Below are 27,228 nucleotides of genomic sequence, written 5' to 3' on the forward strand. Positions count from 1 at the left end.
ATACTTTATTGCTAAAAAATGCGAACCATCATCAGAACCTTCAGGGAGTCGTATAATCTTTTTGCAACGGTAAAACCTCAAAGATCACTGATCACCGTAATAAACGTTAGTAAAGAAAAAGTTTAAAATATCATGAGAATTATCAAAATGTGACGCAGAGACGTGAAGCGTGCAAATGCTGCTGAAAAAATGGCGCTGGGAGACTTGCTTCAAGAAGGGCTGCAACCGACCTCCAATACGTAAAACACGCAGTATCTGCCTGTGAGGTGCACGGCAAACCCGAGTCTTGCTTTTCGGAACTTTCTGGAACTTTTTTCTGAACATTTTCGATGTGAGGTTGGTTGAATCCGCAGATGCAGAAATCCGTAAACACAGAGGGCTGACTGTACAGGGCAGTAGCCCCTAGACATATTTACGAATGTGACATAAACAATGACACATTCCTTGCTGAAAGGGCTCACAACTCATTCACAGCAACACAAAAATCTAACGTATTTTCTATCTTTAAATATCTTTACTGATTTCTTGCTTCTATATACTTTTTGTTTTTGTTTTATGCATTTTAGAGCAGAGGGCAGGGGGTTTGGAGGAGATAAGAGAGAAAAAATTTGAGGCGAGAAAGAATACGGTAGGAAAGCAGCAGACAAGCCAGCACTGGACACTGGAGGATTATGGGAGGGAGGAGGCCTGGGACCTATTGGGTGGTGGAGATGACCTGTCAGATCAGATGGCCACACCCGAGACAGGAGCAGGGCAAGATGGAGAGAGAGAGAGGGAAGAGAGCCTTCCCGGACATCTTCAATCTCCTGGGGAAGGCACATGGCATCCGTGCCCCAAACTGTTCTCTGAGCATTAAAACATGTGCAAGTGTGCTTCACAGACAACACAGAAATGACATGCCCCAGAATATGGAATCCAAAACCTCAGAGACAAAATAAAAACTCATAAAGATGTAAGAGCACTTTAAAATGGTCATGATCTTTAGGATAAAGACACCATTTTCTCAACGAAGGTACTGAGCACATTTAATAAAAATGAAATGAGATTAAAGACAAGGTGCACTGCCACCCATCCCCCAAATCGAAGTGATTAGGAAGGTGAGATGTGTGTCAATGAAGGCAGGGCACCAGGAGCGCAAGTGAGCTCCTGTCACCAAGAGATCTGGACGGAACTGACACCTCCTCACGTTCATTTCACTTACAGGACGGGAGACAGCAGCCCTGGGAATGAACCGTGCTGGCACGTGCAGCAGCGGTGCGGGGCTCCGCCCCCGGGCAGGGTGTGGACCTGGGGGTGACGCAGGGCGACGACGGGCTGCCTTCCCCGGGGAACGACTCATTACTCAAATAAACTAATGTAAGAGCTCTGTGTAACCCACAAAGCCAGAATAAGAAGCACGAACAACAGAGGTCCCCACCGTGCAGAGGCACACCGCGGCACCGCCCTGTGGGAGGCAGGACAGCAGAGCGGGGGAAAGAACGCCCGCTCAGTTGCACTCATCATCTGCCAGGACGAAGGCGCACCCCGTCCAGGACTTTTGGGCGGGTGGCTGGGCGGCTGGGGGCTCCCTCAACTCTCGAAAGCAAACACTTAAATGCTACTGTCTTGCGGCTCCTTTCCTTTCCCCAAGGGCATTACATGTGATGCTTCATTCGGGCCCGATGTTCAGACCAGCGTGTCTGCTCATCCCGGTAGGCACACAGCCACAGTTATTTGTTTGTCCTCCCAGCACACGTGGCGTTGAAGAACGGCTGTGAAACGCAGTGGACGACGCACGGCTGATGCCCTTCTGCGCAGCCACCAGCGTCCCAGCGAACCAGGGGACAGGAGGGGAGGTGCCCGCTCCAGCCCCGTGCGCACCCACAGCTCCTTTATTTTACACCCTAAATCGATAGTTTCAACAGATGCAGATTCCACGTGACAGGAGAGCGAGTCAGGAAGATTTGAGCTTTTACATTCTTCAGATGTCGACTTTTGCCGTCCCGGCTATTAAAAAGTTATGTGTAACTTCAAGATGAAAGGCATTAGCAGCTTCTTAGAAGAGGATAATCCAATCTTCTGGAGATTTAATGAGATGTAAGTCACTGGAGCGTCTGACTCGGTCTGCTGTTAATTGAATCAAAGTCAATGACAATCTGGCTGCACTTTGGTGTGAATTTCCTAAAGGTAAGAAACAAAACATATAAAGATATTATCTAGTGAGTAGTTAGAGCCATTTGTTTACTTTGGCTTAACCTACATTTTCTGCGGGGAGGAAGAAAATTTCCCGGTATTCGCTTGCTATTTTGTCTCTATAGGAGCCAATTACAGTACACCATACCGAGAGAAACACGGACCGGAAAAGCCTAAGACAAAAAAAGATGCATGGGGCGGCTTGGTTTGTGTGTTCGTCAGCTAGCTGAGTTCATGAATTATCGGGAAGTCAGAGGATTTCTAACAAGTTAGCTGCATGACATGACATCCAATGACTAGTTTCCCCACCAGATTTATCTTATTGTCTAGGAAATTTTTGCAGCCAACTTGGAATTGCTCTAAAGCAAAAAAAAAGAGCAAATTTTCTTTTGCTCTCAATACAAAACAACCAGCTCTAGTGGAGTCATTTTTAAAACCATGTTCTATAAATGCAGAAGTAAAATAAACCCATGACATTTTTTACTCATTAATATACCTTCTCAAGCAGGTGAAAAGAACATACATGGGGACTAAACATATTCCTTAAAAAAAGTCAGTATACAGTAAATATCTAATTAGTGTTATGTAAATAAATTGTGTCTCAGAATGCACAATAGTGCAAGAGATTCATTACGTATAACCTATATCCCTAATGAGTAACCCAAAAGGTGAGGTATGTTACCAATTACAAGGACCCCAACTGCTGACACAAAGACTATATATAAAGGAACTTCTTCAAAAGTTTTCAGTCTAAAAGAAGTTTCTACCAGAAACCAAAGGTGGTTGAACTGACTTGTAAGTAACACATACCTCCCAATCTGTGCCTACCAAAGGTAAAGCATATAAATATCAATGACTTAAAATCTCAATTTAAACTACGACTGTAAAAAGAATTCCCAGTGTTCCAACCTGGCAGGTTATTTTCACCTTAAATATTTTATGCCAGAGTTGTTACATCTGCAAAAAGATTTAATGTTAATATTATAAAACTTGTGAATTTAAAAATTTCTCACTACCAGAATAATTAGTTCAAGCCCTGGAAATCTACTAAAAGTAAAGTGCAATCATTACACAGATTGTCTTCAGTTACTTCTGTCACTGCCCATAAAAATCTACCCTTAGAATAATCTTTAGAGTCTTAGCCCATCCTATTTAAAAAGATGCTTCCTATATCCAGACAAAACTCTAATCCAAAAAAGATACATGCACCCCTATATTCATAGCAGCACTATTCACAATAGCCAAGACATGGAAACAACCTGAATGTCCATTGACAGATGAATGGATAAGAAAGATGTTGTGTGTATGTGTGTGTGTACACACACACACACACACACACACACACACACAATGGAATATTACTCAACCATGAAAAAGAACGAAATAACGCCATTTGCAGCAACATGGATGCAATGAGAGATTATCAAACTAAGTGAAGTAAGTCAGAAAGAGAAAGACAAATACCATATGATATCACTTGTATGTGGAACCTAGAATATGATACAAATGAACCTATCTAGGAAACAGAAACAGACTCGTGGATATAGAGAACAGATTTGTGGTTGCCAAGGGGGAGGGGTTGGGGGAGGGATGGAGTGTGAGGTTGGGGTCAGCAGATGTGAGCTTTTATATACAGGATGCATAAACAACAAGGTCCTACTGTAGAGCACAGGGAACTATATTCAGTATCCTGTGATAAACCATAATGGAAAAGAATGTATACATATATATAACTGAATCACTTTGCCGTACGGCAGAAATTAGCACAACATTGTAAATCAACTATACTTCAATTAAGAAATAAATTTTTAAAATAAATAAAATAAATAAAAAGATGCTTCCAAGTGTGGAGGTCAGGCATCCCACATAGAAATTAAACATCAGACAAGGTCAAGTGTGTTTTCTTCATCAGGCCTTCCAGCGCCTTCTCCTCCACACGCCTCCCACTCACCTGAAGGAAACCCCGGCCATTTCCAACATGAGCCTCGCGGCTCTTGTCTCATTGCTGTCGTGGTATTTATCAGACATGAAAATAACTTCTTTTATCCCTTAAAAGGCAACAATGAAAGAAACCTCATTACGTGCACACAGAGATACAACAAGAGGCATGCAGACGGAAGCCCTGGGGGAGTCTGATTAATCAACTTTCCTGAGGGTGCGAGCACACAATGTCCAGCGACTGAAATATGTATCTGCTGCTCTCAAATACAGCAGCACATGGATTCTGTTTAATCTGCCCTCCAGTCTTTATGGATTTTTTTAAAATAAATGCAAAGTGAAAACATGTCAAATAGTCAAGCCTTGATCCGATTAACAAATTTTCTTTACTGCAGGCAATCAAATATTCTTTATTCGCAAGGCAACGACTCCTAACTCAAGAGGCTAACGGGGGTGGTGGAGAACACTGGCAGAATCAGAGATGAGGACCACCGTGCTGCCAGGAATGGCTCTGCAGACCAGTTCAAGCCAGCTTGACAGAGGGCAGATCTGTTTCCTACCCCTGTCTCACCAGGCAGTTCTAACTTGAGGGCCAAGAATCTGGAGGGCACTTGACAATCACTCGCTCCTCCACGAGCCTCAGAAGGGACCACAGGGGCTTCCCTGGTGGCGCAGTGGTTGAGAGTCCGCCTGCCGATGCAGGGGACGCGGGTTCGTGCCCCGGTCCGGGAAGATCCCACATGCCGCGGAGCGGCTGGGCCCGTGAGCCATGGCCGCTGAGCCTGCGCGTCCGGAGCCTGTGCTCCGCAACGGGAGAGGCCACAGCAGTGAGAGGCCCACGTACCGCAAAAAAAAAAAAGGGACCACAGGAGGCTGCTCTTCCCATGCACCTGCCGCCGCCACTGTGCTAAGGATGGCGAGGAAAACTCGCGAAGGGTCGTACACCCCCAGGGAGGGAGCCCACGAGACTCCTTAACTGAGATCTTTGATCCTGATTCCACCAGACCGCTTCTGCTCAGAGATCCAGGGCTCGGGATAAACAGCCCCGTTAAAGCACACATCTGGCCAACGTGGTAAGTCTTTAAATCTCAAGCCGAGAGCTTTATGGAGATAAAGTGTAGCTGAATCTTAGATGCGACAGTTTGAAAAAGGTGAAAGATTCCGAACACAATGGTGCAGATTTATGGTAACCGTAATGTAAGAAAAACTTCAAGTTGTACCATTTGAGTCTTATGACATTTATATGCAAAGAGATGTTTAGGTCCTCATATATCTACCATATATTAGATACAAATTAAAATTTCATTTACAGACTCCCAGCTGACCTTGTTTCTGACAGAAGTTCATTTCTCTCCCTCCTCCCTAATCTATGCACAATACGTCAGAGAATAGTAAATTGTCAGTAATTATATGCAATGCTGGTGGTGTTTTTTGGCAGCTTGCAGTTTAGGAAGTTGCAAACTAAATTAAAAACATGCTAAGAATCACAGAGGATGCAATTAGTCTTAGAATACCTGGCACCATTCAAAAACAAAACCCAGGAAATATCTTGCAAAGCTGATAGCGCAGTTAATTTAGATCTAAACAATAGCGATTTGAGATCAAACACATCTACAGCGAGCAGGCGGCAATGCAAATGTGACAAACGGGAACGGCCCGGGTCCTACCTGCCTGGATGATGAGCTTAGCACATTCATTACACGGGAACAAGGCGACATACATGGTACAGCCTTTCACATCTGCTGAGTTTTTGTTCATAATGGCATTCAGCTCGGCGTGGCACACTGTGGGTTTGAAGGAGAAAGAAAGAAAAACTTAGATTGCAAGCTCATGAAGAATTCGCTAAGAGTGTTGAGGCATTCCGTTTGCCCCTATGAAATAACACAGATAACAGGCTCAATTTTTAAAAAACTGATGAGAGACGGAAAGTACCGAGAAATGCAGGCCACGCGGTCTGACAGGTTGGTGATGAGCAGCGTGGACCGCAGCAGCCCTGGGCCTGTTAGCACCTACAGCAGCCAGGAGGGGCCAAGGTCAATTGTCCCCGTCCACCCCAAGCAGAGCGATGGCTCACCGCTCCCCAAGACCCACAAGGCGGGGACGGAACCACCAGCATAAAACGGCTCACTGTGCGCCGATAACGCTCACGCGGGGATATTCGCCAGGGCCACTAAGCGGGCAAAGGGCAATTCTGAGAGCAAGAGAGTCAGGAAGCGAAGCTGAGCACTTCCGTCCCCAGGGATATGCTGCACCGCATGGCCCTCAGCCCGCACACACCAAAGAAAAATGCCAGCGGATAACCAGCCGTTTGTCTTCCCTACGAAAACCATCCATCCACTTAATGGCCGTGGAAAGTCAAGTTCTCGCCAGACTGGTCAGTGATCCCCAAATGGTGATCCAAGGTCATCCCCAGCCTTGCCTGGGTTCAAGGTTGGGGAGGCTCCCTCCTCTCCTGTCCCGCACCTGCTGACGCCCACCCATCTTCCCAGGCTGCTAGGCTAGGTGTTCCCACCACCTAATCCACAGGTGCTCCTTTGAGGGGGCTCGTAGTATTTGCCTCTCGGATCTACTCCGGAACCCCCGACCTGTTTGTGAGCTGCTACTGACTTCTAATATCATTACTTACTTTTCTGGGTGCATTCTCTAAAACTGTTCTCCTTGTGGTGGTGATTCGCAGACTTGTCTGCCTGGTGGAACCCCCCAAGGAGGAAACCGCCACGTCTGTGTCCCCCACCTAGAGACCGTGATGGTCTGGGGTGTGGCCTAGGCTTCGGAATTTTTCAGAGATTCTCCCTCATGATTCTAAGCTGCAGACACGTTTAGAAAACGCTGCCGTGTAGAACTCTAGGCACACGAGTGCTAGATAAATGTTTACTGAATGAATTACCATCTGGCTCTGGTCCAAATCATACAAAACTTCTAATTATAAACATGGGGGCCTTCGAAAGTCTCCCCCTCTGTCTCCAACTTATCACCCTCCTACCCCGAGCACCTTTGTCCAGGAGCACTGAGGTTGTAAAACAAAGAATCTTGCCCACCACCCAGTTCTACAAGATCAAGTCACCGGCCACGGCAGCCGCTGACCTACCGTGCGCCCTGAAAGGAATTCAGGGCAAAGAACGGGAGGACGCACTCTGTGCTTTGGGAAAACAGGCACGACAGGCCCTTAGTTAGATACACATTTCAGGACAAATTAGGGATCAATTCCAAGAAAATCTTTTTATGAACCCAGATTCTTGCATCTTCCCATACTCAGGAAAGCACTAAATTCATCAACTGAGATATCTCCTCCTCGTGACTGGTTATACTGTACGCTGACCGCACAAGCCCCTTAGCCGAGGCCGTATATACGTGGACCTCCCTCGCTACGTCTTCAGAGCCGTCTCTCAGAGGGTCTCGGAGAGGCTGTCTCCTGGCTCTGGTCCTCAGTAGGACCCTGAATAAAACTCAACTCCCGGCTCTTACATTCTGCGTTTTTCTTTTAGTCGACAAGGCCTTAAAAGAAGAGTGGCCTAAACTCGCGGCTCTTGTATACTTTAGCTCGGATGTCCTCACTCAGTCAATAAACTTTTACTGGGGGCCCACTCTGGCTCAGACAGGATACAGACCCTGGTCCACCGTCCTCCCCAGGCCTCCCGTCTTCAGGGGATGTTGTAAGTGTCCCTGTGAGTCCTGCAGCAGCTCTGCAATCCTGCAGGCAGAAAGCTGAGCTGGAGCCTTCTCAGGAGATGCTGGCGAGTGCACACCTTGGCCTATGAACACCACGATTTAGTTGTGTGTAGAAATGACAGTCTCTGGCATTGTTAAGAAAATCTAAAGGGAAAAAGAGCAGCCGTGCTTAATCACATCACAGCCCATCAGAGAACGATCCTCACCGGCTGCAGAGGGACCCGAGCCTGGCTCCTTGTACCTTGTCCCGTAAACCCCAAGGGGTGGGGGGACCCTCAGGGCTGTCAGGGCACTGGCCTTGGAGGGGCCCCCCGGCCCCATTTCCTTCCCTGGTGACCGAGATGTTCCCAAGCTGGTATCAACACTGCTCCGTGTAAAACCAATTAGAGGAACTTGTTGCTTTTATTTCCCCCTTGAGGACACAGCCCAGGCTTCTAGGTTCTGTGTGACTCCCTGAGCCTAATGCTATGCCATGAACATACGGGTGTTAAATATTTACTGAATGAATAAAGGAGGAAATTCAGATTCCAATTCTTGATGGCAACGTTGGGAAATACAGAAAGTCCTCTTAAATTCAAATATCAAAAATATGCTTTCCCACCTAATAACTATTTTTTGATGGTGCTGGTATTAATATTCAGGACCAGAGTTTCTGAATCTGTTAGGAAACTCTATGATATCGTCCTCTTATGAATCTCTAAACATTGTCCCACTGACTACAACTGTCTTCCTCTAATTCATCCCAGGCAGTCTGGAGCAAAATGTATTATGTCTGGATTCATTAACGAAAACTATCAGATGAAACAGATTCTCGCGTGCAGCATCCGACACCCCTGTGTAAAGGGTGGTTTATAGAAGCAACACGCTGGACTATAAACAGACTTCCCTTCTCTTAACCACAAGATCACAGGACGGAAAACACAAAGCTTCTTGTTAGAGAAACAAGAGGTCTCCTGGGCATTTAGAGCAGCTGAGTGCCAGGCGCACGTGAGGCTCTGTAAAGGGAACAGGTCACAACCCACAATCCCACACGTTCAAAAGCAGACAATGACGAGAGCGAAACTCAGGCGTCCCCTCCACACCTCGCTGCCCTCGTTCACCACCGCACACCCCAAACTCAGACGTGGCGAACAGCCACCCCAGCCACCGGGCACCTGCTTCCCCAGCCTGCACCTGAGGGTCAAGGGGAGGAACCCCTGGCCCGCGAAGCCCCTGACACTGAGCCGGGCCCCTCCCACCTCGTGACCCCCTGCGCTGTGGGTCCAGATCTTCAAGTCTGAAAGGCTGTGCGTTTCTGGCCTGGCTGGCCTTCCGGCACCACGGCCTCCAGTCTCTGCGGCCCTGACCCTCCAAGACCGCCCTGTGTTTCTCTCTGGGGCTGATCCGCCCAGGCGGCACCCGGCAGACAGGCCTCGGGCCCCAGACTGTCCTCTGGGCAGACCAACGTGACTGACGACTGTCCATTCGGCTTGTTTAACGTGGGCCAGTCAGGGCGGAGGCTGGGGATTCATTCACCTGGCCTGGCATCTCCACTGGTCACTTAACAGGTAGCCGCCTGGAGGAGGCCACTCCAGGCCCAAGGAGCACCCAGCAGCAGGGCCTGCCTGCGACGGGCTTGCTCCAGGGCCCTGGCTGGCCTGACCACAAGGCCGAGCGTCCTTCCCTGTATTCGCGTCCTCTCAGGCAAGTCTGGAGAAACAGCTTTGCGACAGGAGTCAGCCCGCGGTTCAAGGCCCAGGCTTGCCACTTAAAGCTGTGCTCTTTGGTTTGCAAGAGTAACAGTGGCTCCAACTAACTAAATAAAAGCAGTTTTTACAATCCCAAGGGGATCTGGTTTTTAGCTTTTCCCCATGTGTCCAGTTTCCTTCCCTCAACCTCTAGAACAGCTGACCTTTTCCAAGACAGGCTGTCGCAACAAAACATGAGGCTTCTCTACTGTTGTCGCCAAGGGCTGGGCCGCGCTCTTGGCAGCCTCTCACCAGGCATCTCCTATGATGCAGGCTCCCGCTGCCCCATTTTTCTTCTTCTTTACACACATACGCTTAGCCCCCATTCTGAAGAGGCTGCCTTTTCAGCACTTTGCGTCTCTTTTCTTCTTCCTTTCGAGATGAGACTGTCGTATCTACAGCTGCTACTCTATTTTTAAAATAATCACCTCTTGGCGTTACGATGCACACAGAACCTCTAGTTTTCTGTAAAACAAGGCTTAGCTGTAGGTCCTGAAATCAGTTTAGTGAGTTATAAACAGCATTTTTTCCTCCTTCTTAAGGAAACAGGTGGAAAGAGAAGGAGAGAGATCTGAATGCATCCCACGTGGCAAGGTTAAGGAGGTTCCTGAAAACTGTTTCGGGTGTAAACTATGTTTGCTGCGTCGCCATGTAAAAAGCTTAAGAGATACCAGTCTGTGGAAACCTGTTGGCCTCTGTAACGTGCTACTACACGCACACAACCAACTACTATAAACACACAAACAAAAAACTAAGCCCTAATTTATAGCCTCTGCCGATCTCTGTGGTGGAAATACTCCTGCAGGGCTAATTCCAAGCCCCCAACGTGTGGTGCATAGCTGGGGAGAGACGTGATGTGTCGGATCTGCTCCGTGAGCCGACAGGAGGCTATCCTCACACCCTGCCGGGCGGCCTCATAGTTACCTAAACGCAGTCCTTTTCTGGCTGCAGTCTCTGGGCTCCCTGCTCTGCTGGCCCTCGATGCGTGACCACCCCACACCCCGCCGCTCTAACCCGCTCAGCATCACCAGACCACCTCTCTGTGGGTCCCTGTGCTGCTCTCACATTTCTGGGCGTTTCCCAAGGCTCAACCCTGGTCTTTCGTTCTCCTCCCGTAGTCCTGGACTTTAAGGATTCATCCATCCGTAGATTCTCAGAGAACAGATCTACTTGTAAAACCCTGAAATCTACATTTCTAACCCCAATTTTTCCCACCTTCTCTGCAGGCCTCTTCTCTGGGTGGGCTGAGTCTTCTCTGCAACTTTTCTCACTATGATAGAAACACTCCGTAGATATCTGATGGCACTAAATTAAAGAATACATTTATCTTTTTTGAGTGCTAGCGTTTTTATGATGTGGCTTCGGAAGAGCTGCAGCAAGAACTACAAATAGGGCTGAGTACAAAAACCAACCAAGGAGGATGGCTGTACTACTGACCTCGAGATAAGCCTAGTTTCTACATTCAGAGCAGGAATCAGGACCAAGTATTCCAAAGATACACAGTGTCTAGAAAGTATTCAAAAGAAGCTAAATTGTTATATACACACAAGAAGACAAATTTTCCATTTACCTAGAATTACTCATCTATGGCTGAGCAATAAGCCAAAGAAATCTCCGAACACTACATGTGTATCTGTTAAGCACAAAGAGTGACACAAGAAGCTTCAATGATTCTCCACATTGTTTAAAAGGAAAAGGATCAAATGCTGAAAATATCAGATTAACGCATATGAAGTTCTTGATGGCTAGAAGGAGAACCTCTGTTTCAGGTAACTATAAGACAATTCACATGCTTTGGTCTTTTTTTTTTTTTTCTTTCGTATTACTAACTGTCAGAATTCAGAACTGCATTAACCTTGGCCCGCTGAGAAGAGACTGCATAATTAGAAAACTGTATTTTTCAAATTCCCTCTTACTAGGGCTTGATTAATCCTTATTGTCTCATGTAGGCGTTTCTCTAGAAGTTTGACAAATTAACAGGATATATTCCATCCTTGGTTAGATTTAAGAGATTCAACATTTTATAGATTTAACTTTCATCTCGTTTCATGTAAGACTAATACAACATCTATTTCAGACAGCAGCATTGTTAAGGTTACTTAAATAGGTTAAAAAAAAGAAAAAAGAAACCTCAGAATAAGGCTAAACAATTGCTAACTGCTGCACAAATCATTTAACAGCGTGATTTTACCCCAAACTGATCGCCATGTGGCTACCAGGACATGATGGGAGATACTGGGGCCTGATGAAATTTGGGGTCAGGAAAGCTGTTTCTATTCCAGTTAGAGAAAGCCTAGAGGTTGTTTAAAATTCCTCATTTTTAGTAGTACAGGATTTTTACTTGAAGAAAATGACTTCCTGGGGCCTGAGGGCTATTCCACCAAGGCTGACCTGGAAAGTGGGGCAGCCTGGTGACACAGCTGGGTTAGGAGCAGGAAAAAGGTCCAGACACAGAGCACCTGTTGGAACTTAGCCCGACCTGCCCTGCCTTCTGCCAACACTCTCCAGGCTGGTCTGTACAAGCGTGCTCGGCGTCCCTGGGGAGTGCCTCTGTGCCCTTGAACGATGGCTGTGACGGTTCTCGGGGCCAGGCGGCCACCAGCGTTCTGAGCACGGACACTTCAGCTTGCTGCCAAGAGGGAGGGTCCAGACTCGAGAGCCAAGAAGGGTGCGCTCAGGGCCGTGAAAAGGTGGGACGCTCCAGCCTGCAATTAATAACTGACACAAAACGGGGTACCCGAGTTCAAGGTTGACCTGTGCATTTAAAAAAATAACGCAACGTTAATTTTTACACGATACTCCCACTTCTGATGACACAGCTCTTGGTCATTACTTCTTGAAATCAGGGTCCAAGTGTTTTGGCTTCTGGCGTCATACAGGGATCAGAGTGGCTGAATCGGACCCGTCTCTCTCAGAGCACGGGTGCCCCCCTGCTCTGGGTGCCCCTCAGGTGCCCGATGGAGGCTTCCACTGAGGGGTGGGACGTGCACCCACTCCTCTAACAGATCCATTTAGGGAAGCGCTTCCCTGCTTCAGGAGTTGGGACGGAATTTCAACTACTTATTTCTTAATTATTGAAAGATGTCCTGACGGCCTCATCTATCACCACCAGCCTGCAAAGGACCCATCCTTCAAGTCAAGAACTAAACAAGAGAGTAGCCTCCAGATTTAACCCTTCCCCAGCCTCCCACCCCAGCACCCCACAAAGGTCGCAAAGGGTTCACTGTCACGGCTACCCCCAATCCAAAGCCAGAATCTGGCCCCAAACGACGTCACCCCTCTGCCTCACCTCCGCTCCATGAAGTTTCCATATTGGTAAGGCAGCGACTGGACTCGCTATCGAGTTGTCAAAGGATCTGAGGCTACGGTGGGTAGGGGAGAGGGAGAACCGGCTCAGGAAGGGACATTACTTCTCCGAGACAAACCCAGCGGCACAGGCCTGGTGGACCCCGCCCGCGCTTCTCAGCCTCTGCCCCGAGCCCCCGCCACGGTCTTCCTCTCTGACAGCTGCTAACGCTCCAAAGCCTACTTCCCTCCCACGGCTTCTCACATCTCACATGGGCTTCTCTGCCCATCCCCGTCCCCCCTTACCCCCACCAGAGGAGCCTCCCTTGGCACTGGGCTGCAGCGGGGAGGGAAAGTGGTTTCCAACTGTAGACGACTCCCAGATGCGTGTAGTTCTAAGTCTTGGTTGCCGGCAGAGCGCCTACAGGCCTGGGCGCTGGCACTGCAGGAGCTGGCAGGTCCCCCCTGCAGAGCCCATGCCCCGCCAGGCAGGAGACGCCCAAGCACGGACAAACCAGAGCCAGGGCTGCAGGCACCACAGAAGAAAGGCCACGGAAGGCGGGAAGTGTGGCAAAACCCCAGGAAACAAGGGCTTAAATGCACCGTTTGTAGACAGAGGGGAGCTGAATCCGCAGGCAGTATTGTTCCTGCAGAAAAATGTATCTGGATTACAGATGGCTTTCAGAACCAAGGGGGCTAAAACCTGGCATCTGCCTGCACCGGGGCACCAGGGTTCAAAAGCCCAGCCTCACTCAACGATGAACAGGAACACGAGGACCTTCCCTTCCTAACTCGCAAGGTTACAATGCCGAGCACGGCAGAAAATCGCTTTGTGAACCAGAGAGAATTCTGCCGGTGAAGCCACTGTTACCAAGTCAGAACTGCAAGTGTTTTCTGAGAACAGCGGCGTCCAATCCAGCTGGGTCTTGCTATGATGAAGACCTGTGGGAGCCAGGAGCAGGGCCCTCCTAAGCAGAGGCGACAGGTGACAGCACTTGGGCCTCACCCGGCCACACCCCTAACAGTGGGAACCCCTCTGCTAAGAACTGGATACGACTGCCCCGCCAACCCCACCCCCTGTACAGTTAGTGGCTTTTCTGTTCAGAAGATAAAGCAACTGTGCCCTCCTAGCTTCTGGCATTGAGGGCGCATAGTTCCAGTGGAGAGTCGTCCATTATTACAGTCTAGGGTTGTAAGTGAAAATAAAAACAAGGAGTAGTGATAATGCAGGATCCCAGCCCTGCCCCTGGAAAACATCTGGAGTCTGTTCTGTTACCACCCTGTGCCCAGAGAGGAGGTCTCTGCTGGGAGAAAATGACAGCAGAAGGGAATTCTGGCCAGATCTGGGATCTGAAGAGGATGAGCTCCCTCAAAAGGCAGTCGGCAGGGACATATATACGCTACCAAATGTAAAACAGATAGCTAGTGCGAAGCAGCCGCATGGCACAGGGAGATCAGCTCCGTGCTCTGTGACTACCTAGAGCGGTGGGATACGGAGGGTGGGAGATGCAAGAGTGAAGAGAGATGGGGATATATGTATACGTCTAGCTGATTCATTTTGTTATAAAGCAGAAACTAACACACCGTTGTAAAGCAATTATACTCTAATAAGGATGTTAAAACAATAAAATAAAAATAATGTAAAAAAAATTCAAAACGGCAGTTAAATCCTCCAGGCTCTGCATGAAGCCTCAGGCTCAGCTGCCTGTGGCCCAGGCCACTCCTGGAACAAGGCTTTGGGCTGGTCCAGAGACGCCCCAGAGCCCCGCTTCCTCCTGCATGTACCCCAGCCATCTCCTCAGACTCTGCCCCTGCCCCCAGCTGCTAGTTGTGTGAATGACCCTTTGCATCCGGTGAAGCCTCAGCCTCCTGGCCTATGAACCCGAAAGAAAAAGACCTACTTCACTCTGTATGACAGACTCTAGGTCCATCCACCTCACTACAAATACCTCAACTTCGTTTCTTCTTATGGCTGAGTAATATTCCATTGTATATATGTGCCTACATCTTCTTTATCCATCCGTCTATGGACACTTAGGTTGCTTCCATGTCCTGGCTACTGTAAATAGAGCTGCAATGAACATTTTGGTACATGACTCTTTTTGAATGATGGTTTTCTCAGGGTGTATGCCCAGTAGTGGGATTGCTGGGTCGTATGGTAGTTCTACACTCCAATAAAGATGTTCACACAAAGACCTTCCTCTGAGCCCCGCCACCAGGACTAGAATCTATGATGCGCACAGCACCGAAGATGGACCTGGTAAATGTCGGTGCCGCCTGACCTCTCCTCCCAGGCTGCTCGGCTGGGCAGACAGGAGGACAGGCGTTTTTCCTCCCTCCCTCCCCTGCCCCCTTCTCCTCACTGCCTCTTGCTAAGGCTGCTGGCAGCAACTCAGGGCACCCAGGGGATCCACTTAGCCCCAGTGGTAGTGCTTAGGGCTAAAGAGACTCCTGGCTGCGGTGTTTCCATTATTGACAATAAAGCCCCCAGAATTCTAATTACTTTGCTTCCCTGTGTGCTAAGGACACACAACCAGGTCAGAAGGAGGAGGGAGTGGAGACAGTGTGAGCCGAGCCCACCTCCCTTTCCACTGTCTACGCGCGATACATACATTGTTTGACGTCTAATACGTCCTGAGGAAGCACAGATAGCAGCAGAACACTCACCACTGCTGGACAGCGTTGTGACGGAAAGACCCACTGTCAAGCTTCAAAGCTTCCCTCTCGGGTTAACAGCTTTTAAAGGTGAACCGGGACCGACCGATGGGCACTGGAACAGCAGTCAGGACCTGTGTTCTAATCGATCCCAGCTCTGCAAGGCACACCTCGGGTGACGCGCGGATCCCGGTCTGGGGTGGAGAAGACGGGGCTTACCGGATCTAACTCAGGACTCCCAGGAGAGACCACACTTGCGACCCTGCCCTACGTTTCCAGGGCGGCCCGGCTCCCTGCCCCACACAGCCACCTCTCGTCTGCCTCCGTCCCCTTACAGCTCGTGACCGTCCTCATCCTCCACTGGAATGCTGCAGTGGATCATGTCTCCACCTGTGAGTCCATGAACCGAAGGCGGCAGGTTGGCTGTCACCCGCCCCTCTGCCCTCGCCTGGCGTCCTCCCCTCGTTGCTGATCCATGAGCTTGGGGGCCATCCCCCTCACATCCTCATCCATCTCTCTCTCTGGACCATCCTCAGCTGCAAGCAAATGCGTGCTGTAACGACAGACAAACACACCCGGACCCTCCCCTCGGACAGACGGCGCTCACCTCTGCCTTGGCCCCTCCCTTCTGGCTGCTTCTGCCGTTCTGCTCTCTTCCCAGACATCTCAAAACCAGATCTGCGTCCGCCCTGCCCATTTCCTCGCCTTCCGCTCTTCCTTCAGCTGCTCCAGTTTGCCTTCCAGCGGGCCCGCCCCACGGAGCTGCCCTCTGCACTGCCAGCACTTGCGCGATGCTTAACCCCACAGGCGTATTCCCACCTTCCCGGACCTCTCGGCAGCCTCTGGCGTGGCCTCCCGCCTTCTGGAAGCGCTGCCCTGTGTGCTTCCTGATACCACAGCTCTTCTCTGCGGGCCCTTCCACTCCCCCAGCCGCCACTCAGGGATCTGGCCAGGGCCCGGCCTCTGCACCCTCTCCCTGCATCACCTCGCCTACACCCGTGATGCCACCCAGTGCTGGCACGCCACGCTGACTCGGATGTCTGCTCGCACACCCAACCCGCTGACCTCACACCCTCCCTGGGAGCTCTTACACACACCTTCAACCCCAGAGGCCCGGATCTCCTCCCCTCCCCTCCCCCAAACGTAGGCGGCTCGACCAGAACCTTTGCAAGGAGCGGTTCTCCCTCCCCAACCCCGCACCACCAGCCCTCATCATGCTGCCTCCAAAGCACCCCTCTCCCCACTGCCCTCTCGCCCCGCCTCCTGCAACTGCCCCCGGCTGTGTCCCTGTTTCCACGTGCCCCCGAACAACCCACTTCCCACACCCCCCAAACTCCTGACCCTGCGGGCCCCCAGCCTTGCCGTGTTACTCCGGCCTCTTCACCCGCTAGGCCTGGGCCAGACGGTCTCCTTGCTGCACAGTGATCTAGAGCCTTCCTCCTCCAGGGCCTTCACCCAAGCATCGCTCTCTGTGGAACGCGGTTCTCATCCCCAAACACCCATTACGCCATCTTTACCTGACGGGGGCCCATCAAATCCTTCAGATCTCTGTGTAACAGTCACTTCCTCAGAAAGAAACATTCAATACCACCTGTTTATCCCATTCATGTCTACCTGCTCCTCCATCAGTCTGCAAGCTCCTCGAACACAGAGAACATGGACATTATTTACTGCTGTAGAGCGCCTGGCACAGAATACATAAAAGAGATGAACCTGTAAGTATCTGCTGAGTAAATGAACAACTACAGGTGAACATACTCGGGAAATGTCACGTATTATAAAATATAGTTACAACTTTTAAAAAGCAAGACGCTTTAAGAACTCACCAACAGACAACTCGAACTGATATGAGTAGATGACTCATTTGTATTTATTTCAATTTCTAACTCAAGTTAGAAGTTATAACTCACTCGCAGAAGGAAAAAGGACACGAGGAATTCTGCTTCCCTTTTCCACCTAAACTCAAAATTAATGGCGTTTTGAACAAAGTCTTTTAAGTGTAGAATTTAAAAATTCATGCTCACTTATCATATTCAATATTTTAAATTTACTATGGCATCTATCACTTGAAGGCACAGGGATGAAATTTACACCGCCATGCACTGGCTAGGACCTGCGCGTCAGATGGCATGAGCAGAGAGAAGACGGGCACATTCCAACCACCTTGCTTTCACCAATATTCTCCATTTATCAAGGGATTTCCTGAAGCCAGGCCAGTACCCATGTTTCAATAAACATCACCACACGGACTGATTCACAAAAGGATTTCTCAAGTCCTGTCTTTCTATTTGGTCTTAGAATAACCTCCTGTCTCCAGAGTTCTAAGTGTCTCTCCTCTCTTCATATATGTTTCCTTGTATTTATGCACGGGGTCCTTTCTTCATTGCTGTCCTCCAACCTTTTTTCATCCATGGTTGTGGGGTAACCTACACGCTGTGTACCATCTCCATCGGTTTATATTCATCTCAGAACTGGCGCAGACCTGAATCACTAGACGGAGTTGCAGGGGAACAGAGCCTGACCATCTCCATCGGTTTATATTCATCTCAGAACTGGCGCAGACCTGAATCACTAGACGGAGTTGCAGGGGAACAGAGCCTGTTTCTCTCTGTTAATTTGTCCACACGTACAGATGCACAGTCCCTCTGTGTCGCTGCCATCAACAGCTGTTTACTGCAGCTTTCACCCCAGGATGCTCCCCGAACCCCCTTAAAACCCCTTAAGCAGAGAAACAGCGCCCTAATCAAATAAAATCAAAGCTATATTGTTTAATTTTTCCCGAAAACTCTAGAACTGGAGGAGTCCTCAGTGATCATTTATTTCAAAAAGATATTGAGAAGTATGGTCGTGTATCTGACAACCCCACAATCCCTGGGTTTATGTACATACACCACCCCTGGAGCCCCGGCTCTGGACAGTCAGTCTAGGACTCTCTCACTTGAACCTGGTAACTGTCATTTTAAGCACTGTGGAGCTTTTCTTAGCCAACATGCATGTTAAAGGTTTGTATGGTACCACGCAAATATAAAACAAAAGTCCTAAGAAGTAAAAGTAATAAACAATATAAATAGTTGCAAAAATCTCTGGGAACCAGATTTTATTGCCTATTTCTGGGAGCAAACTATATACATATATATTCTACTTTAATACCAGTATTAACAAAGCTTATGAAAGATGGAGTCTTGATGAAAAAAACTCAAAACAAAACCTTAATAATTCAGGCCAATTTCAGAATAGATCAATCAAAACCCACAGGCCAATTTCAGAACAGATCAATCAAAACCCACATAACTGACAGAATAGACCAACAGAATAAAGACTCCAAGGTTCAAGGAGTGTCAGGTGCTCCCTGGAACCACGATGATGGCAACCCTGAGTTTCTAAGCAAAGGCTTATCAACATAGAGAATTAAAGAACTTATATTTATCATTCAGATAATTAATGAGCTCACATACTTAATACAACCTAAAATAGGTTGAATGCGGCCCTGAAATTTTGTTGACGCTATTAATCTCTCAACAAACCTTTTATTTAGAGAGACTGTACAAAGACAAACTTCAGCCCCCTTCCTGGTCATCAATTTGGAAATCACTAACCTTGAATGATTTTTAAGTTTTATTATAAACGTCCATGAAGTAAGCTGACTTTTTATAGACAAAGACCGATACGTGTACTTTCATGGGTAGGTTTGATCCTATAGATAAGCATTTGAGCTTTTCCTACATCTGCCCTTCAGGACAGGTAGTTACAATACATTGTTACTATACATCCCTTGTAGACATTCATGGTGAAACAGTAATCTCTAGCTCTTAGAAAATAACTAGCCCTGAATTTACAGATTAAAACGTATAGATAAAAATCAAATAAATGAACAAAATCATGATTTATTCTTTTCTGAAGGCTGTTTATAAACACTCACACCTGAATGTGAAATTCACTTATGTTAAGCTGGGGGGAGCCTCATGCATAAGCCGCTGTGTTTCCCTGTTTGTCTAAAACACCGCACGGTGAAACCCGAGTTTGCCCCTCTTTTCATAAAAACAATATACTTTATTTTTTTCCTGTAAACTTGCTCCAAGGTTTTCCAATGATTACACTGGTTATTTTGTACAAAAGTCCCTAATTAGGCCCACTGTCAGGCCACAGGTACCGGATGGCTAGGCAGGGGAGGGATGTTGGGTCGCCACCAGTGAAACTAGAATTCTGCAGGAAAAGAAACAGCAGGTCATCAAATCCATGGACCTGCCTAACAAAACCAGAGGGCATTCAATTTCAACCGGCTGAGGGAATAACTTTGATCTTAATTACTAAGAAGCTCTTACGTTGTGAGGAAGTTGCAGCTTAAGAAGGGTCAGCCTCCTAACTTCCTGATAAATTAGTTTCTCAAGACTAAACTTTCGGACGCCAGAGAAATACATCACATGCATGGCAGTCGGGAAAATGTCAGTGTTCAAAGGGGTAAAAGGTAAACGGCTAAGTAATCCCTAAGACGACATCTATGCACGCTTAACAACACGCTACATCTGAAAAATAAAGACTACATTTAAACAGAAAATGTAAAGAAGCCACACGCCGGCAAAACTGTTTCAAGCTGCCACGCTGAACTCTTGCCTTAATTAATTTCCAGCATTTTCCTTCCCAGCATTATACTTTTTTTTTTTGACCACGCTGCACGGCATGTGGGATTTCTTAGTCCCCCGACCAGGGATCGAACCCGCGGCCCCTGCAGTGGAAGCACAGATTCTTAACCAGTGAGAGTTTTCCTGCATAAATATGAACTGACTCTGGAAAAAGTCTCATGCCTCCATGTCTGCCTGATGCATCAGAGTGCGGGGCTACCCCCCACCTTGGGACATCAAGACTACGGTCCCCTCCACGAGTGCGATGCAACAGCCAAAGCCATCCTGGCTTCTTGATTGACTGGGATGGAAGAGGAGGCCAAGCGAAGAGGCCTGCTTCCCCACAAATCCCTTCCCCAATGGGAACCAGCATGGCAGGAAAATGCATTCAAGTTCGATGGGCGTGGGAGCTCTGTTAAAAACATGAAGTTTAACAACGGCTCCCAAGGAAGAAAGAAGTTGATTCTATGCCAGCACTCTGGTCTGTAAACCACGTCATCAAAATTGGTTATGAAAACCTGAGGAAAGAGTGATCTCTGAATTACCACAAGTATTTCGCCTCCATTTTATAAAATTGGTATTTTGATTAAATGTGCTTCACTCTGATGAATCCCGCAAAGAGAAAGGAGCGGAAAGTGTCAGCTGAGTGCTTCATTCTGGGGTTAGCAACCACCCCTCATAAAAATTAAAGTCTTCCGAAGTTTTTTACAAGGTAAATTAGATATATCTGCTCCTTTCCCGTTTTTTTTTTCATTGTCATTCATGTGAAAAGGCGTCACTATAATAGCGCTGGCTTCCTCCTGCCACTTACTCTTACTGACATCATACTATCTTTTGGATTTCTCAGGAAAAAGATGAGATAAAAGGCAGTTTCCTTGGCAGGGGGAATTTTCATTTTCCATATTAATACCACATTATAATCAAATCGTTTCAATGAAGTTTTGATCCTAAGCCTGGAAGAACAAAAACACCCTTTAAAAATGCCTCTCTAGAGACACAGCCCAGAAAAAACACCATCTTCCTACTCTGTTACACGTATTCTGTGTTTACCTCCCCTTCCACAGAGTGTCAATCAAGACTAATGACTTCCAAACTTACAGAATTAATAAGGAGAATTAAGCTATATATGTTAACCGGTAAACTTAAACTTACACAGTTCCCAAGCTCCCCTTGGGAGAAATGTGAAGGGAAGCCAGGTGCAAAGGGCTTCCTGCTTCATCCTAGGCGCAGGCCACCACCACCTGAGCTCTCGACCTCTGGGGGGTCATTTCATTGAAACCTCTGTTTGCTCAAGTGCACGGCGAGAAGAAAATGGGTGGCCCACCGTGCCGCCATGTACCCACTTCAGAAAAGCCGAATTCCCGTGCCCCACTGCCCCCCCAAGGAAGCACAGAGCGCTGGCCTCGGCATTAGAAGATGTCACCCTGCCTGTGTGGCATTGTGTTAGTTACTTAACGTTTCTGGGCCTTCCGGTTCCCATCCATGAATGAAGTGGGTAGCTGAGACCCCGTGGGCACAAACCCCAAGGTACCACTGAGGTTCTGCCAGGGCTACAGGGACGGTCCACAGACTGGCAAACATATGTCTAGCACTTACATACACTTTTTCCCAAACATCAGGAAAGTTCAGATTAATGCAAAGTGTTACTGATATCAAATAGCTTTTTGTCATCACGGATCTTCTTACTCAAAAGATACTAATAAAAGGTATGATCTCACTTTTGTGTGGAATCTAAAAAACAAAAACAAGCTCACAGATACACAGACCAGATGGGTGGTTGCCAGAGGGGGGAGGTGGGTGGGAGGTACAAACTTCCAGTTATGAAATGAAGTCCTGTGATGTTCAGCATGGTGACTGTAGTTAATAATAAAACAGTACTGACACTTGAAGGTTGCTAAGAGAGTAGGTCTTGCAAATCTTCATGGTAAGAAAAAAAACTTCGTAAACATATCAAATACTGATACATACGAACCATCATGTCCTCTACCTGTAACTAATGTAACTTTGTATGTCAATCATACCTCAGTTCTTTTAAATGGATACTACTAGTTTAACTAGCATTATATAGGGGTCTTGGAAGGTTTTTTTGACATTTAAAAGAGGGTTCCCATATACTCAGAAGAATTAGGAAGCCAGTGGTCTGGAATCTAGATAACCTCTAAAGTTCCTCTACAGGGATGGACACAGAGTCATCCCTGAGACAGCAGCCCAGCCACCGTTAACGCCCACCCAAGTCCAGACATTATCACTTATTTTTTTTGACTTCTTTTTTTTTTGCGGTACGCGGGCCTCTCACTGCTGCGGCCTCTCCCGTTGCGGAGCACAGGCTCCGGACGCGCAGGCTCAGCGGCCATGGCTCACGGGCCCAGCCGCTCCGCGGCATGTGGGATCTTCCCGGACCGGGGCACGAACCCGTCTCCTGCATCGGCAGGCGGACTCTCAACCACTGCGCCACCAGGGAAGCCCCATCACTTATTTTTTTAAATTAATTTTCTTTAAGTCTTAAAGCAGAAAAAAAGAATTTGCATTTAGTCAATTAGCACCAAACATTTCTATTACATCCAAGGCTACCTAAACATTTACTTCTCTGTGACCCAAAATCCCTTCAAAAGACAAGACCGAGTGGATACTTTACAGCCAGTCATAGTTATTCAGACTTAAAGCCCATCTTTACATGTATTATGATGGTAGTGATACTAAATGCCTTTTAAAAACCACTTAATACGTTCTCCGACTTTTACTGTACATCAAATTATAGGCTTACTCTCGTGAAAGAAAACTGTCTACATTCTAACACAGCTACATGTAAAATGAATAATTGATAAGTAAGGGGCAAAGAGCTTTGAAAACCCAGAGGTACCACATGGATAGTAAAAAATAATGCACACAGACAACCAGTGCCCTGAAACTCAGCAACCATTCAATAGAAAACAATCAGTGGAGCTGGCCAAATGCCTGTGTGGGTTTTTTTTTTTTTTTAATTCCTTCTGGAAAGGAGCTCTGAAAGGTACTCTCCAACTTGGACAAAAGGCAAGTGTCTCAGAACAAACACAATTAGCTACTGGAGAGGTTCTGGAAGTGGGAAGTCGGGGGATGGTAAATATGCTGCAAAGCCTTGGGCTTCTAGGTCACTGCCAGAAATGTGCCTGGGGCTCATGGTGATTGAAGGAGGCACAGGTCCTACGGGAGAGCCGCCCGGTAACCAGTGAGGACCCCTCTACGCCGTGCAGACCACTGGCATCGTTTTGCCACCAGCCTCAGCGTCACAGCCTCCTCTACAGGGAAGCTCAGCGCCGGGACCCACAGCCCACTATCCTGACTCAGTGAATACGGGCTGCGGTCCTTACACACATCACCGTGGACCTTGAATTCATCAACCCTTTCATCTTTATATGGGACCTTGAACTGTCCTGTGAAAAAGCACCTTTGCGTGTGCCTACAATGAACGAATCATTTCCCTTCTTTCTCATCACTGAAAGCATACAGAACCAAAAGCAGGGTGACCACGAGTTTCTCAAATACACTGGCACATCTTTCCCGCGCTCCACTCGGCTATAAAGCTGAGGCTGAGAAGGCAGTTTTACCCTCTTTTCCCCGGGATCCGACTCTTCCTTCTCTGACAAGGGGGCGAGTTAAATGGACTAACCCGACGATGAAATCCCCTTAATCACGGAACTGTTCTATTCCCTGAGAACCCTGAGTGCTTTGTAGCTCTCCCCAGTCTCATTCTTCAATTCCTTCTCCACCTCCAGGCACTTTTTTTTCTTTTTCTTTCAAAAACAAAGCAGTTGCCCTGAAGCAGCTTAGAAAGAAATTTATGGGGCTTATTTAACAAGATTAAGGCCCAGGAACATTAGTAAAAATATATAACGTAGGCTACATGTAGACTTGGAGCTATTCGTGAGAAAAACTCCAGAGGAAAACCTAGCAGGGAAGAGCCAATGAAACAGAAAGGGCTCACACGACACCTGACCCTTATTTCCTGAGGGCACAGCTTTCCCATTCGGATGGCCTGCATCTACGTTACTTCCAGCACAGGCAGTCTGTTCATTTCCAGACATAAATTCAGGCCCAAACGTTAAGAAAATTCAGCAACCAGCATTTGCGGCCCGATGCGCCTCTTTACAGCATGAGTTGCATATTCTCCAGGGAGTTAAAGGAAAAGGGAGGCTTGGCTGGTCACTCCCAGATAATCTCTGAAGTGAGTCCCCCTGGGGCTCAGATAGCCAACAGATTACAACAAGCATCCTCTCCTAATTTAAAGATGAAAACCAGAGTCGGCCAGGCCAAAGGTCTCGCGTGCGCATCTGGCTCGCGGTCTGGCCAGTGGCCACTCTGGGAATGCAGCGCCCGGGGAAACAGGAGCAAGCGACAGCATCATCCCTCTCTGGGCGTCCAGCTCACAGCTTGTGTCCTGCTTCCCAGAGACAAGCTTGAGCCAGATTTCCTCAGTAGATGGAAATGCACGCTGCTTCTCACCAGAGCAAAGCCCTGGCCAGTACTTGGTTAGCTGGCCCCGCTCCCAAGCAGCCAGGAAACAAATGGCAGGGCCACCGTGCCCACTTCACAGCCACCTCCCCCGGGGGCTGTAGCACTCTGCAGAGAAGCCCACCACCAGTGAAACACGCGAGGCCCATGACAGAGCCCTGGCCCCAGGGCCAGGCTGTGTGACCACTACCACGCCTCCACTTCTTGGCTCCCTTTGGCACTTAGGGGAAATTGGGGTAGTTCAATAGGATTTTTTTTCTTTCCAGCTGTCGGTAACAACTGAAAAGGAAGATGATGCTTTCTGACCATCTACCGTATTTAAGCACTCACCGAGGCTATGACACAAGCAGAACGGAACACACAACATGCCCTACCGTAAGGGTATTTGGTATCCAGTATACTCTCCGCTGTCCTCCTCCAAGGCAAGAGGTCATCGCTGCATCCATTTGGCATTCCATTGTACCCAATGCCCACAATCTTGTTTTCTGCATTCACGATGCAGGCTCCGACCTACAGGAAGACATGCCCAAAGGCTTGGTGACTTCGGGTGGCTGGTCTGCCAGTGGAGAGGCAGTAAGGGAGACCAGAGGCCTGCAGAGCTCCAAGATGGGCATGCTACTTCTGGAGGGGCTAAGAGCTCTGTCTCCTTGGGGTACGAGAGGCAGTGAACGATGGCATGTGACAATTTACTCTCTCACAGGAAGAGGTAAGCAGGCAGGAATGCAGCACAAAAGACAGCAGATTTCCTCTGCTTTTTGTAAGTTGGCAGGTGTCCACTGAGCCTCTTCCTCTTGTAATTTGCTCACTTGTAGGTACCTCCGTGTCTGTGAGTGTCCAAACATTCTCCTGTAAAACTCACTTACCGGGCCTCCCCGGTGGCGCAGTGGTTGAGAGTCCGCCTGCCGATGCAGCGGACACGGGTTCGTGCCCCGGTCCGGGAAGATCCCACGTGCCGCGGAGCGGCTGGGCCCGTGAGCCATGGCCGCTACCCTGCACGTCCGGAGCCTGCATGGACGTGCTCCGCAACGGGAGAGGCCACAACAGTGAGAGGCCCGCGTACCGCAAAAAAAAAAAAAAAAAAAACTCACTCACCTGGGAGTTTGGATCTTTGCTCCTCTGTGCCGATAAGAAGGCAACTGCCATGAAATACTCAGGCCATTCCAAATAGTCATCACGTTTTTTACAGGGAAATTCACTCATGCTGGGTCTAGAAGAAAAACACAACAAAATAGCAGTGGACAAACACATTTTGGTCAATCTGCTTTCCAGTTCAACCCAAAGCACATTTCAACTTTGGATCTCCAAACTCAGACAATTTCAATTTACATTTATCAATCAGAAATCACAGCACATGAACCCCAGACAGTCTCTGGTCTTCAGAAAAAAAAAAAATAAGAAATTAAGTTACTATTTCGGAAATTTGGATTCGGCTTGTATGGGTGCACATTCCCAGATACTACATCTATTTACTGCTTTATCATAGGATTTTTTTGCCAGTGACTACACATGCCTGCCCTACAAATCACTGTCATCCTTTACCTCTCTCCCTTATCAAATGGAGCCAGCAAAAGAGGGCAAGGGAAGGTAGAACACTTATTGATCATCTAATATATTTCAGACACTGTTGAAGGTTATACACATTATCTCACTGAAGCCTCGTTCTGAGCTAAAGGTAACTAACATCCTTCTTAGAGAGAGGCTCAGAGAATATAAGTAACTCTCCCTAAACCACACTGGATTATTCTCCATGCCAGTTGGATTCCATTTGGAGCTGTCCCAACTGTGATATTCATGTGTGCCTTCCCTTTCGCTTAGTTTCCCCAGGTGGGACAGACGTTATCCACTGTGAGTACTGAACCAAAAGAGGAGAAACGATGAAGACTGCCAAGTGTCGTGAGTAAGGCAAGATTTCGGTAACACTGCGCTCTACTCCCGGGCAGGCACAAGCAGTCTCTCCAACAGGGAGAGAGCCCTGAAGGGACCTAACGCTTCCAGTAAGCGGGTGGGGGGATCCTTTCGAGGGAGATGAATCAAGGGCAAGGAAGGAGGGCAACAACGCAGAAACCCGGTGGCTCTCAGGGAAAAGTCTGATTTTTAATGTCAAGGGCTGAAGGATGGGGAGGCTTTCCCAACAGCTGGGCTTCGGGACCTAGCTGTGAAGCTGACGCGACCGTGCAGCACGTCGGTGCCTGCTGGGAACCTGGTTACCCACTAGGTACGCTTCCCCGATCCTAAGGGTCCTGTAACCCTCTTAACGCGAAGCGACGCTGGACGGAACTGGTTTACCACGCGGTTTAAGGGGCAGCATCCAAAACCGCTGCTGGGGGCCCGGAGGGGTGCTGGCTAGGCAGGAGGCCAGGCGAGGAAGGAGAGCGAGGAAGGAGAGCGGAGGGAAGGGAACTTACTACCGACTTAGGATTAGCGCTCGCTGGTGTCCTGCAGCCCTGCTGCAGAACGGACCCAGGGAGACACGGCTGGTCACCGGCCCGGCCGCAAGCCACGCTCCTCCCGCCCCTCGAGGCCAACCCCGGGACGCAGCCACCGGCCCCGCCGCCCACGTGGCAGCTCCTCTCGGACGCCCCGGAGGCCGCCGCGCGCCCCGCGAGGTTGACCAAGCGCCGCCGGCCCCGCGCCGCTTCCCCGGCAGCACGTTGGACCGGGAACGGGCGTCCCCG

General features: G+C 48.4%; 1 protein-coding gene and 1 long non-coding RNA gene across 5 annotated transcripts in view; both read right to left on the reverse strand.

The window, feature by feature from the left end:
• Positions 1 to 27,228, reverse strand: part of LOC112401352 (deoxycytidylate deaminase) — a 27,683-nt gene continuing 455 nt past the window's right edge. For 2 of the 4 annotated variants that reach the window (XM_024747548.1, XM_024747551.1), the window contains exons 2-6: positions 25,646 to 25,760; positions 24,928 to 25,063; positions 5,778 to 5,894; positions 4,124 to 4,220; positions 1 to 2,160 (exon numbers count right to left, since the gene is read on the reverse strand). In XM_024747548.1, coding sequence (XP_024603316.1) covers positions 2,082 to 2,160; positions 4,124 to 4,220; positions 5,778 to 5,894; positions 24,928 to 25,063; positions 25,646 to 25,760 — 544 coding nt within the window. In that variant the 3' untranslated portion in view covers positions 1 to 2,081. Of the gene's footprint in view, positions 2,161 to 4,123; positions 4,221 to 5,777; positions 5,895 to 24,927; positions 25,064 to 25,645; positions 25,761 to 26,958; positions 27,212 to 27,228 lie in introns of those variants that run through there. The other 2 variants (XM_024747550.1, XM_024747549.1) reach the window with 2 other exon arrangements.
• On the reverse strand, positions 11,948 to 13,250 carry LOC112401353 (uncharacterized). The gene is made up of 3 exons (XR_003003569.1): positions 13,098 to 13,250; positions 12,796 to 12,868; positions 11,948 to 12,260 (listed from the first exon to the last, which is right to left on the reverse strand). It is a non-coding gene; the product is annotated as an uncharacterized LOC112401353 (long non-coding RNA).

This window comes from Neophocaena asiaeorientalis, unplaced genomic scaffold (genome assembly GCF_003031525.2).
Source record: "Neophocaena asiaeorientalis asiaeorientalis breed wild unplaced genomic scaffold, Neophocaena_asiaeorientalis_V1.1 scaffold683, whole genome shotgun sequence".
In the NCBI taxonomy this organism is placed as follows: Eukaryota; Metazoa; Chordata; class Mammalia; order Artiodactyla; family Phocoenidae; genus Neophocaena; species Neophocaena asiaeorientalis.